This window comes from Saccopteryx bilineata, chromosome 4, assembly GCF_036850765.1.
Source record: "Saccopteryx bilineata isolate mSacBil1 chromosome 4, mSacBil1_pri_phased_curated, whole genome shotgun sequence".
Taxonomy (NCBI): domain Eukaryota; kingdom Metazoa; phylum Chordata; class Mammalia; order Chiroptera; family Emballonuridae; genus Saccopteryx; species Saccopteryx bilineata.
In genome coordinates, this window is record NC_089493.1 from 108,807,626 (window position 1) to 108,821,057 (window position 13,432).

Below are 13,432 nucleotides of genomic sequence, written 5' to 3' on the forward strand. Positions count from 1 at the left end.
GAAATTCATTATCAGCAAAGTTATATACTTTGTTCTGTATCAAAGCAAATGTACATAATGTTATAATCTGATAGCATTTGACAGTACTTATGTATACAATGTTTCATAAGCATTTCTAATAAGATTTGTATTTTTAAATTTAGTATATAATAAAAAGATGTGTTTGAGTGTCATTTGTAATGTCTTGAATTACTTGTGCATAAATTTTTTTATTATTTATAACCTATCTACTTCTAAAAAGGATTTAAGCCAACTTACATGAATGGATATGGAGTGTTGAACAAATGTTTCTTCTTCCCTAGAGCACAATTCAACCTCTGTTAGTGTATATTGAGATATATAAGACAGCTAATTTATACTTAATTTAAAAATATACACATGTAATAAAACTTATGTTTTGAAATTCTAAATAGGAAGTTTTTATTTTGAGATACATTAATTAAAGTTAGAGACTGAAACAAAGGGAGGGCTTAGAGTAGAAAAAGCAACAGGAGAGAGCTGAGGCAGGCCTCTGCTTTGGTTCTCTAGAAATGTTAAGGGAAGCGTAAGCCACCTTGGGGCTGCTCTGGCTCACTGGAGACTCAGAGAAAAGGGGGCCTTGGAGACAGGTTCAGGGGGCTAGCCCGGGATGAGCTGCTGCTGCCCACTCCTCCCCTGGTTACAAGTCTCATGGGGTCCCTAGAGTTTAGGAGAGGAAAGTAAAGATGCACGTCTCAGGGATAGAGAGGCGTGGGCATGCTCTAGAGAGAGCCTGTGCTGGGGCTTTGTCTTGAGCAGGGGTCCCCAAACTTTTTACACAGGGGGCCAGTTCACTGTCCCTCAGACTGTTGGAGGGCCGTACTATAAAAAAAAAAAACTATGAACAAATCCCTATGCACACTGCACATATCTTATTTTAAAGTAAAAAAACAAAATAGGAACAAATACAATATTTAAAATAAAGAACAAGTAAATTTAAATCAACAAACTGACCAGTATTTCAATGGGAACTATGCTCCTCTCACTGACCACCAATGAAAGAGGTGCCCCTTCCAGAAGTGCAGCGGGGGCCGGATAAATGGCCTCAGGGGGCCTCATGCGGCCCGCGGGCCGTAGTTTGGGGACCCCTGGTCTTGAGGGTTCTCATGTTTTCTGAAGGCAAGCATTTTAGGGAAGGATCTTGATAGAATTTCACCAGCTTTAGACTGATGCAACAAAATGAGATTAATTTCCCTGACTTCAACCATCCTTGGGTGTGAGTGGCACAAGTGGCACTAATTACTGTTTCCCTGAGTAGGGTGATTTAAGCTATTTACCCTCTCTTGGGGAGGAGAATTGTAAACCATTTACTCTTAAATCCTTGGTTAAGGAAGATAGGATTTTGCAATTTAGCAGATGGCTGTTAACTACCTGGCCACTTAACTGTCTGTCTTGTTTCCCTATTCCACTTGTCCTGGCTTACTGGCCTGTCGCACTCCCCCTCAGAGACTCCCATCCTTGAAATCTTTTAGGGTTGATGAGGGAGGATGATCTGTCTTCAGTAACTGCTGCCTGCTGATGAGGGTCGTGATCCCTGCCTGTGTAGGTTGTGGAAGTCTCTCCCTGCCTGATCTAAGGAGGACAGGAAAATGGGATCCAAGACTGGAATGGAGAAGCTGTTAGCTGATTCTTCTAAACTAGGGATGGGCTGGACTCCCTGTGAAGTATCATCCTCTTGGTGTGGAATTGTCACATCCGTGGCACTACAGCTGAGGACTCCAGTGGCAGGATGTGGGGCACAGGGTGAAGCACCAGCTCACTTATTCCTTACAGTTCTATATATCTACATCCAATTTAAAGGTATGATCTGAAAATTTATTTTAGAAATATGTAATTTAGAATAACTCAGAGTCCTTTCCATAGATTTTTCTAAAGATATAACATATTTGCAAATGCATCAGAATAAGGCAATTACTCTCTCTAATGATGAAAACTTAAAATGACATGGAAAATCCTTGTCCTTCTAATAGAGTAAAAAAAGAACAAATTTCTAACTGTATTAACTTACTTTTGGTATTCAAATTTATTGACTTAATTAAATTCATTATTCAGCTTAACCATATAACTTCTCAAGATTTCTCTTCACAAACCTTCTACAACTTTTACAAACTTACAACTTTCACAAACTTTCTACAACCATCACAAACCTACAAAGAAAGTTTTTATTTTAAAAACTATGATTTAGCACATTTACTTTCAAAACTTTAATACTTTCCTGTCACAGCTCCGAGTATTTCATGTTCAGTTCACCCTTTCCTGGTATTTAAAAAAAGAACCCAGCCCTGGCCGGGTAGCTCAGTTGGTTAGAGCATCACCCTGATACACCAAGTTTGTGGGTTTGATCCCCAGTCAAGATAAGAATCAACCAATGGGCCCTGGCTGGTTGGCTCAGTGGTAGAGCATCGGCCTGGCATGTAGGAGTCCCAGGTTCGATTCCTGGCCAGGGCACACAGGAGAAGCGCCCATCTGCTTCTCCACCCGTCCCCCTCTCCTTCCTTTCTGTCTCTCTCTTCTCCTCCCCCAGCCGAGGCTCCACTGGAGCAAAGTTGGCCCGGGCATGGGGGTGGCTCTATGGCCTCTGCCTCAGGCGCTAGAATGGCCCTGGTTGCAATAGAGCAACGCCCCAGATGGGCAGAGCATCGCCCCCTGGTGGGCATGCCAGGTGGATCCCGGTCAGGCGCATGCAGGAATCTGCCTCCCCGTTTCCAATTTCAAAAAAATACAAAAAAAAAAAAAAAAAAAGAATCAACCAATGAATGCATAAATGGGTGAAACAACAAATTGATTTCTCTCTCTCTCTCTCCTTTCCTTCCTTCTTCTCTCTAAAAATCGATAAATAAAATTATTAAAATTAAAAGACTTCAATAAAAAGTAGCCCAATTTATCGCTAATAATTATTCATAAACATTGGTATACTCATTCTGTCCCTTCTCTCACTGTTCATTTGGATAGACTGGGCACTAAGTACTTTTCATTGCAGCCTTCCTCGTGGAAAAGTTCTGAGATATATATTGTTGCTCAGAACTCAGATCCCACTGAAAGCCATGCATGTACACCTCATTGATAGTTATTTAAAAAGAACAGTGATGTTGGCTGCTATTTCTAAGATTTCATCTTTGGACCCAGTAAGTTCTATACACTAAAATTGAACTAATGTGGACCTATAAGATAAGTAGATGTAGGATGAATGAATGTAGTAGTTAAGACTTATTTAGTCTCTTGCCAAATTGGAATAAAAATTTCTAATTCTGAAGATAAGGAAATCTAAAATATTTTTAAAAGAACACAAAAGCTCAGAATGGGGTTAGAGAAAATGCACATTCCTTATATTGTCTTTAGGATGAATTACAAAGACTGTGGCTCCTACGTCAGGTGGAATTAACTGAGACAGTTTCCCCCTTTGGTCACTATGGCACAGGGTCTTACCCTTTACTTCCTAGGCCCCAAAGCTAGAACTTTATCTGTATGTCCTGTTATAGGCTGAATTGTGTCTCCAAATTCATATATTGAAGCTATCACTGTCAATATCTTAGAATATGACTGTCTTTTGAGGTAGTACATTTAAAGAGGTGATTAAGTTAAAGTGAGGCTGTTAGGTTGGGGCCTATTTCAATATGAGTGATGTTCTTATAAAGTAGAGGAAATTTGGACACCAAAGGAAAGACTTTCTGAGGATATAGTAGGAAGATAGCTGTTGACAAGCCAAGGAGAAAGGCCTTAGAAGAAACAAACCTGCTGACACCTTGATTCTGGACTTCTAGCTTCCAAAACTGAGAATATACATTTCTGTTTGTTAAGCCACCCCGTCTGGGGTGTTATGTTGTGGCCCAAGCACACCAATACATGCCCCAAGGTGACAGGCCTGGGGGAGCTAGACTGACCAGCTCACAGAGTTAAGTTGACAGCCTGGTGTCAATTTAATAATTTACACTGGGAAGCATCACTTAGAAGGAGAACAGACTCCTCAGGTCAACTAGCCGGCACGTCCTTTCTAGGAAAATCTATATGAAAGCAATCTTGTAATCAGAAGGTTTCTTCATCTGGGAGAAACCAGGTGGTCCCAGTCCTGTCGGTGAGGGTAACCCCTTCCTGGTATCGTGCCGGACACATTGCTGTAATCTTCATTTTCACTTTGTTTTTATTGGTGGGCTGCTGATGGAGATCTCTTCTCTATTAATGTGCCGTGCAGGCCTTGCCCACAAGCCCCGCTCAGGTCCATCTGCTTTGCCATTCTGGTCAGTTTGTTGGATCAAAGTGGCCCCGATGCATGGGCGGCCAATGATAATAATACTCAAAATTTGAGTGTTTGTCATGGACCAGGAACTATACTTAACGTATAAATGAAAAATCATTTAATATTTTTTGTTTTTCAAACAATGAACATAAGTTTAAGAATTCTGGTCTGTTTCTTCTATAAATGTATCATATTTTAGGACTTTCTGGCCATGATGCTTTTCTCAAGGTGTGAGAGGCAAAGCACTGGGGCAGGACTTAAGAGTATTATAAAACTGAATTGGGTATCAAGTTGCTAATCTTCCTGAAAAATGTGTTAATCCATCTATCTCTCTAAAAATCAACTATAAGTCTAAAATTTCTTTGCCTATATACTTTAAGCTAAAGGTATTCTTTATCAAAGGTGCATTTTGTTATTATAGGAAGGTCAAGGGAAAATTTATGTAGTAACAGTCTTTAAAGTTTCATTTTTTCTGTGTCTATTACAGGTTTGAGTTGAACCTGTTGCATTCTCTTAAAGATCACAGTTTCTGCTAAACTGCTTAGAAAACCAGGTCTTTAAGCAGGGACTAAACTACATCTATTAGATACTGAAAGAAATATCACATTTCATTTATTATTGAAAAATTTTTAAATGGCTTTGTTAGTGGAAAAGATAGTACTTTCACTTGTTGGATGAAAATGGATGATTTTAGTATATTTAAGTACATCAGTGGGTAATTACTCTTCTTAAGGAAAACATTTCTTTTAAAGACTTCAAACACTATAAATTATTGACTACAGCAGTTTTTATTTGAAGCTTGGTATTATATTTTATCAATGTACTTATATAATATGTATATATAATAACATCTACTACACAAGGGTCAACTTTATTTGGGCCTTTTCTACACACCCTTGAGCTTCACCTCCCTCAGGCCCAAGGGTTCTGTTTGCAGGTCTCAGGCTTATAGAAATTGAAGCCCAAGGTTTGTGTCCACTCCCCCCCCCCCCCAGAGCTCTCCTCTCCTTTCTCCTGTTGCAGCTGCTCACGGGGTTCTCAGCGCCGGTCGTGGCCTAAGCCCACTCTGTGCAAGACTACCAAGCAGAAGGATCCCAGGAGAGTGAGGCTGTTGTCCTGACTGGCAAGATGCCTCCTGCTCCACTCCTGGTCCTTTAGACTTTCTCTTTTTCTTCCTCCATTTTGAGCTTTAAAAAATTCTGCAAGATTCTGTGCTCTGTATTGGTGGTTTTTCTGTCCAGTAAATAGAATAGGGCATAGCAGGATTTATTGTTTACACTAAAGTAATATATGCATTTGGTACATCTTTTGTGTGTGTGTGTGTGTGTGTGTGTGTGTGTGTGTGTGTGTGAGAGAGAGAGAGAGAGAGAGAGAGAGAGAGAGAGAGAGAAAGAAACAGACAGGGACAGATGGGGACAGACAGGCAGGAAAGGAGAGAGATGAGAAGCGTCAATTCTTCCTTGTGGCACCTTAGTTGTTCATTGATTGATTTCTCATATGTGCCTTGACCAGGGAGCTACAGCAGAACTAGTGGCTCCTTGCTCAAGCCCACGACCTTGGGCTTCCAGCCAGCGATCTTTGTGCTCAAGCCAGAGACCCTGTGCTCAAGCTGGTGACCCTGTGCTCGAGCTGGCGACCTCAGGGTTTTGAACCTGGGTCCTCTGTGTCACCACCTGGTCAGGCCATCTCTTTTTCTTTTAAAGCATATCTTGTGACTTTCCCCTATCAGTCCCCAGACTTCTATCTTATTCTTTTTAAACACTGAGTAGTATTTATTTTTATAGAATAACCACATGGAATACATGGTACGGAATGCCAGCACAGCACTGACGGACATTTAGGTTCCTTTCCTCTTTCTTTCCTCCTCCTCCCTCTCTCTCTTTTAAGTGATTGGAGATAGAGAGACAGACTCTGCATGCGCCCGACCAGGATCCACCTGGCAATCCCCGTCTAGGGCTGATGCTTGAATCAACCAAGCTATCCTCAGAGCCCGAGGCCAAAGCTTGAACCAGTTGAGCCACTGGTTTTGAGAGGGGAAGAGAGAAGGGATAAAGGGAGAGGAAGAGGAGAAGATGGTCGCTTCTCCTGTGTGTCCTAACCAGAAATTGAACTCAGGACATCTGCATGCCAGGTCAACACTCTATCCAATGAGCCAACCAGCCAGGGCCCCTTCTCGCTCTTTAAAAATTTTTATTTATTTATTAATTTTAGAGAGAAGAAGAGAGAAAGAGATATTGATTGCTTTGTTGTTCCACTCATTTATGCATTCATTGGTTGATTTCTGATTGATATGTCCCTGATCGGTGATCAAACCTGTGACTTTAGCATATCAGGATCGATGGTCTAACCAACTGAACTACTCGACCAGGGCATCTTCCTCTTTATTGTTATCAAACAAGGCTGAACTGAACACTCTTGTATATACATCTTTGGCCATTGGAAGAAGCATATTTGTAGCATAAATGTCAAGAATTGCTTGGTCAAATGGTAGGGGGATTTTATATTTTATTAGATATTGCCAAATTTCCCTACAAATATATAGTACCAATTTATACTCCCACTAACAGTTGTGAAGATACCTATTTTTCCTCATCAGAAATGCTGATTCTGATCATTAATTTTCAGGGTCATTCTTTTACCTTCTCTTTGTTTGTTTTGCTTCAGGCTGCATGCTAGGTCCTCACCCAAGTCCTTTGAAGTTTTCATTCACTTCATTGATTTCAGCTACCATGTGTGTCCTGACTATTGCAAATCTAACTCTCTACCTCACCCTGGTCATATATTTCTGGTTGTCTGCTGGGCACTTCTATCTGTTTCTCACACTTAAAAACGAACACTTACAAAACCAAATGCGTCTCCCAGCCCCACCCATACTCCTCTTTGTTTCCACCCTTGACTCATGCTGCCATCCATCCAAATTCAGGTCTTGAGAGGCTGTGGCAGGATAAATTCATGGACCTTATGGACTTCGGAGCAAGACTAACTGGCTGTGAACTCTGTGCCACTAACCAGCAGGGGCAGTTTGTTAACCCTTTGTGCATATCACTATCCACATCGGAAAGTGGGAAGAATAATACTTAATACTTCATAGGGATGTGGTGAGGATTTAATGAATTAGTATATGTCATATTCTTAGAACAGTGCCTGTTAACGTGATTAACCTATTTCTCACATTTATTTAATTATCGTGTCCTGTAGATTTTAACTCCGAAACATTTCTTGAAATCATCCTTTTTTTTCTCCAGTTGCACTGATGCTACCTAGTTCAAACCTCTACTATATATTACCAGGATGATTGTAATGTCCTAACTAGTCCCCTTTTTCCTTTTATAGCAAATATTATAGTTCTAAAACCCAGAACAATTTTTTTTTTTACTCCCTGCTGGACTTCAGTTCATTTGCCTACCCAGCACTCCAGTTTCACTTTTTCCAGGAAATCCTTCTTTCCCAACCACGTGATTCCAGCGGGAGCATTCATTTCTCTCATGCTCTGCCAGTCTTGGTCATGGTTGTTTAGACTAGGTGAGCATGTAACTCAGGCTGTCCCAGTCAAAACCTTCCCCAGGTTCTTTCAAACCATAACTGTGGCTAGAGAGTCAGTCTTCTTCTTGCGTTGAAACTGGGAAGATAACAGATTTTGGGAATTAGGCAATTAAGTTTCCTGCCCTCTGGGGAAATATGACGCAGAGAGATGAGTAGATAAGAGGTGGTCAGCTAGTTTCTTGGCATCTGAATCCCTGCTTCTGTCTGACCCCAATCTTCCTCATGTGACATGGATCTTCTAATAATTCCCCCCTTTTCTAAATTTTAAAAATTGGATTTATTGGGGTGACATGGATTCAGAGCACTGTCTATATAGGTTTCAAGTCCCGCTTTTCTAATTTTTTAAAATTTGGGTTTCTGGTCCTTGAAATATTGATCAAACATAGGACTTCATGATCTGTTGATTACAACTTAAAAATCATAATAAACATTTATAATTTTATCACAAATTCAAGGAATAAAAAATAAAAGTATTGGCCTGGCCTGCAGTTGTGCAATGGATAAAACATTGACCTGGAATGCTGTCACTGGTTCAAAACCCTGGGCTTGCCTGGTCAAGGCACATATGAGAAGCAACTACTACAAGTTGGTGCTTCCCATTCTTCTTCCCTCCCTATTCCCTCGCTTTAAAATCAATAAATAAAATCTTTAAAAAAAATGTTATAGGCCTGGGACATGACTACCCACCACGACCTGCTTAGGTATTGGTAGAATTGGAGACGTGGGCGTGAGAAAGAGAAAACCGTCATGACAACGAGTAGCTGCTTGGCACTCACTGCTGGTCCTGGGTGTTCCCCTATTGAACACAATCTCATCAAACACCAGCATCAAGTGAGACAAAATGCAAGACCCCTCCCCCTCATAATCTTGTTAAGGTATAGATAAAACAAGGTTAGTCTGCAAAGCACAAAAATATGAAACCTCCCCCTTTTCTGGCTAGTATGACTGACTGCTGCTTCTTTATCAAATGCAGCCTCACTTTATTCCTTCTGCCTTATTGGTAAGATTTATTGAGAGGCCTAATTACAGAATTGCCTCTACTTCTTGACAGTAATCTATCCCAAGCAAACCAAAAACTGCTCAGTATGAACCCAAATCCTGTAAGTTCTTTCTAGCACCTGTTTCTCAGACATGCCCAGTTTCCCACAATGTGTGTTCTTTTGTCACTGCCATGAGCAAGAACCTAACCTGTTCAACTACAGGTGTGTCCCTGGTGGTCTTTGGCTTGAGGGCATTGATCCACAAAACATTTTAAAACAATTTTTTTCCATTATATGTAGCCTAAAGATATTTAAGTATATTCTGGACCATTTTCTGGGAGCTCCAGAAAACTAGTTATGTGTTTTATCAGTCACTATAACGAGTGACTGATAAAACACACATTAAGCTGTGATTTTCAATTACATGTTATGGAAGAATCATAGAAAAAGTGAAAGCATTTCATGAAAGACATTTGTACTTCAACCTTAGTTAGAGAGCACTTTGCTTTGTAGTTAATTTTTCTACTACATCAGCCAGGGGCTGTCTCCTGGAAATGTAAATGCATTTTGACTAAAACCTGAAGGTGGCAGTAAATTCCTACAAGACTCAGGTGCTTAATTTAGAATTTGTATCTTTCCTTCTAATTCTTCAAAATTGTATAGAGAGACTACCGTTGCACTTCATTTTATTGTGTACTAATTAAAAGATGCTCAGAAAGAAGATAAAATTCTAAACAAGGATTATTTATTACTGTTACTACTGTTTACGGACTGAAGAGAATTACCATGTAAAAGGCTTAGGAACATTGCACAGATTATATTATTAGAATTACTGTAGAAATAAAGTATATAATGAACCAAAAAAAGAACAATATAGATCAAAATGCTCTGAAGCGTTAGTTTATATTTGTATATTATATTAATAACCCTGTTGTAGGCTTTTGCCCCACACTTGCTCAAATTTATCCTCAATATTTTATTTATTTTTTATTTATTAATTTTTAGAGAGATTGAAACATTGATTTGTTGTTCCACTTATTTATGCTCTCATTGACTGATTCTCGTATGTGCCCTGACTAGGGATCGAATCCACAACCTTGGCATATGGGGACAATGCTCTAACCTAGTGTTTTTCAACTGCTGTTCTGTGGACTGGTGTCAGTGTGCCAGAAATTTCATGCTGGTCTGCAAAAGTATTAACCACCTGTTGTTGTATGAAGATTTATAGCATCTATAACCACTAAGTCTATAATAATATAAAAATACTGCTCTAATTAAATAAGCTACCTGGCCTGGGCTATACTAAACATTAAAAAAGTTTTGTTTTTTTAATTTATTGATTTTAGGGAGAGAGGCAGGGAGAGAGAGAAAGAGAGAGAGAGAGAGAGAGAGAGAGAGAGAGAGAAACATAAATCTGTTGTATGTGCCCTGACCCAGGATTGAACCATCAACCTTTGCACTTTGGGATGATGCTCTAAGCCAACTGAGCTATTTGGCCAGGACTCCTCAGCATTTTAAAAACATTCTTGTATAATTAACCAATGATCTACTTATAATTAATAGAATCTCTAGATTATTATTAATCAGGAATGGGTTAACCAATAATTATAAGAAAGTTACAAATAGCAAATTAATAAATAGTAATTCATATTAGAAGGTGAATTAGTTTATTGATCTTTCATATAAAGATCTAGAAATAGATTATTTCATAGTTCCTTCTACTAGGAGATAAACACTGTTATTGGTACATTGAGTTATACCAAAAATTATAGTGATGTATAGTGACCTCAGTATAAAGGCACAAAATTTTTAGAGTTTTGAAAACTAGGAAGCATAGAATTTCTATAGTCTTTCTAGATAAAAGTTAAGACAAACAGGTACTGTATACATTAGTTGTAAATGCAACAAGTTCATTAATTTTTTGAGCAAAATAAATGATGCTGATATTTTAAATATCTTCCTATGACCATACTGACATGGGTGTAATTATTGGTTTAAGAATTATTAATATAAATGATAGGAATTTGCAAGATGTTTTTTAATCCCTCCACTTTTAAGGTTATGTTATAGTAATAAGCTATTAATCACAGTAATGTAAATATAATTTTTATAATTCCATATAATTTTTTTGAGATTTCCTTTTTTTTTTAATGTTTATTGTATAGATTTTAAAGAGAGAGAAATGGCAAGAGAGAGAGACAGGACTTTTTGATCTGTTCCTGTATGTGCCCTGACCGGGGGATTGAACCATCAACCTCTGTGCTTTGGGACGATGCTTGAGCCAACTGAGCTATTTTGCCAGGGCTCCATATAATTGAAAATAGTTTTTTATGGCCCTCTTTCTTAGGCAGTTAAGCATTTTACATAAAGACTTAAAGAAGGTAGTCATGGGTTTATTTGTTTTTGACCAGAGAATAATGTAAAGTTAGAAGCATGGACATATGATGTATTTATTCCAGAAATATTGATACCTGTTCATAATGAGAACTTCCAAAAGTTATTTTTAATAAAAGTTATTCTCAAGAATTACAAATGATGAATCCATTTCAGTTTCAAATAGTATTTAGATTTGTTTTTAATAATTGAAAATTTGTAAAAAACTGTAGATTCTGTGTAATTTGGAGCTGTTTTAACTTATACTTGAATTCCATTTTTTTCAGTTGGAAAACATAATAATAGATATACCTCTTTATGTGTAATTGCCAGTTTAAAACTTAGTATGTATTAATGAAGCCTGTAATATTTTGTGTTGACTAGTGGTGGTTAATATTGACTGCCAGCAGAGGGTGCAATGAGGTTTATCTATTAGAATTCCAAGACTGGTGGCCAAGAGTCTAGAGTGTCTTCAAAGTGTTTTTGGAGGAGTCGAGACATTTCTAAGATTTCTTTATTCCCTGTAATTTCCTCTCTTATTTTACAGACTGTCAAACTGTCTGACAAAGGATAAGAAGGCCATCTAAAAACCCAATAATTTCCAGCTGACAACATCAACAGGTGTGTAAGCTATGGTCCTATATGATCAAATCTGTGAGAGGCAGGAAACTTCCTGGATCTTTCTCTCCCAGTCCCTTTCAGACTCCATCACCATTGTCAGCAGTTCTTCCCTAGATCTGAATGGAAACCTAGAGATCAGGTACAGCATAGGGCAGGGGTCGGGAACCTATGGCTCGTGAGCCAGATGTGGCTCTTTGATGGCTGCATCTGGGTCACAGACAAATCTTTAATTAAAAAAATAATAACGTTAAAAATATAAAACATTTTCATGTATTACAATCCATTCATTTCCTACCGCTCATGTTCATGATTGCGGGTGGCTGGAGCCAATCACAGCTGTCCTCTGGGAAAACACCAAATTTTTATTGGATAATGCATAATGTACATGGGTCGTTATATGGCTCTCACAGAATTACATTTAAAAATATGTGGCATTCATGGCTCTCTCAGCCTAAAAGGTTCCTGACCCCTGGCATAGGGAATATAATGAATGTACATTATCAGATGGGTACTAGACTTACCCAGGTAATCACTTTGTAAGTTATATAAATGTCTAATTACTATGTTGTACACATGAAACTAATATAATATTGTATGTCAACTGTAGTTGAAAATTAAAACTTAAAAAAATAATAAAAAGACCACGCAAGTCTAATTTACTCACTAAGGAAGTAAACACCGAATGGAAAAGAGGAAGCCCGAGCGGAACCAGTGCCAAGGTCGCCAGTCTCTGGATGACTGAGGATAGTGGTTCTCATGCTTTTTTGACAGGGACACACATCTTAATTATGCATATGTATGCACACACACATATACTACATGCATCTAATACAAAATATCTTGGAATATTTACCCTCATGATGTATGAAAGTGCTGTATATATTTTTTAAATATTTAAATAAATATAGAAAATAAATTAAAAATAATTTTTTAATTTTTTTATTTTGGACTTCTATTTTTAGATTTTATTCATTTTTTAGAGAGAGGAGAGAGAGAGAGAGAGAGAGAGAGAGAAGGAGGGAGGAGCAGGAAGCATCAACTACCATGTGTACCTTGACCAGGCAAACCCAGGGTTTCAAACCAGTAACTTCAGCGTTCCAGGTCGATGCTTTATCCACTGCACCACCACAGGTCAGGCTAGAAAATAAATTCTAACAGTGTTTTTAAAGGACCCTGAAACAAGGCCTGACCTGTGGTGGCGCAGTGGATAAAGCGTCGGCCTGGAACACTGAGTTCGCCGGTTCAAAACCCTGGGCTTGCCTGGTCAAGGCACATATGGGAGTTGGTGCTTCTGCTCCTCCCCCCTGTCTCTCTCCTCTCTCTCAAATGAATAAAGGACCCTGAAACACTTGATTTGGAAATGTATATGGAAGAACAAAAGGCCAAAAATAGCCAAAACACTTCCCCAAGACAGATAAGGTAAGGAGATAACTCCATATCAAATACTAGAAATTTAAAAAAATTATTAGGGCGACACTAGTTAACATAATTATACAGGTTTCAGGTGCCCAATTCTACAGCACATCTCTGTACATTGTATGTATTATGTGTTCACCCCCCGCAAGTCAAGTCTTCATCCATCACCATTTATGCTCCATACCCTTCTCCACCCCTCTTCCTGGCAATCACCTCACTGTTGTCTGTGTTCATGAGGGTTTTTTTT

General features: G+C 38.7%; 1 protein-coding gene across 3 annotated transcripts in view; it reads left to right on the forward strand.

The window, feature by feature from the left end:
- BRMS1L (BRMS1 like transcriptional repressor) overlaps positions 1-13,432 on the forward strand; it is an 85,849-nt gene that overhangs the window by 41,673 nt on the left and 30,744 nt on the right. For 2 of the 3 annotated variants that reach the window (XM_066277764.1, XM_066277763.1), the window contains exon 10: positions 11,696-11,769. In XM_066277764.1, the coding sequence (XP_066133861.1) occupies positions 11,696-11,735 (40 nt within the window). In that variant the 3' untranslated portion in view covers positions 11,736-11,769. Of the gene's footprint in view, positions 1-11,695; positions 12,615-13,432 lie in introns of those variants that run through there. The other variant, XM_066277762.1, reaches the window with a different exon arrangement.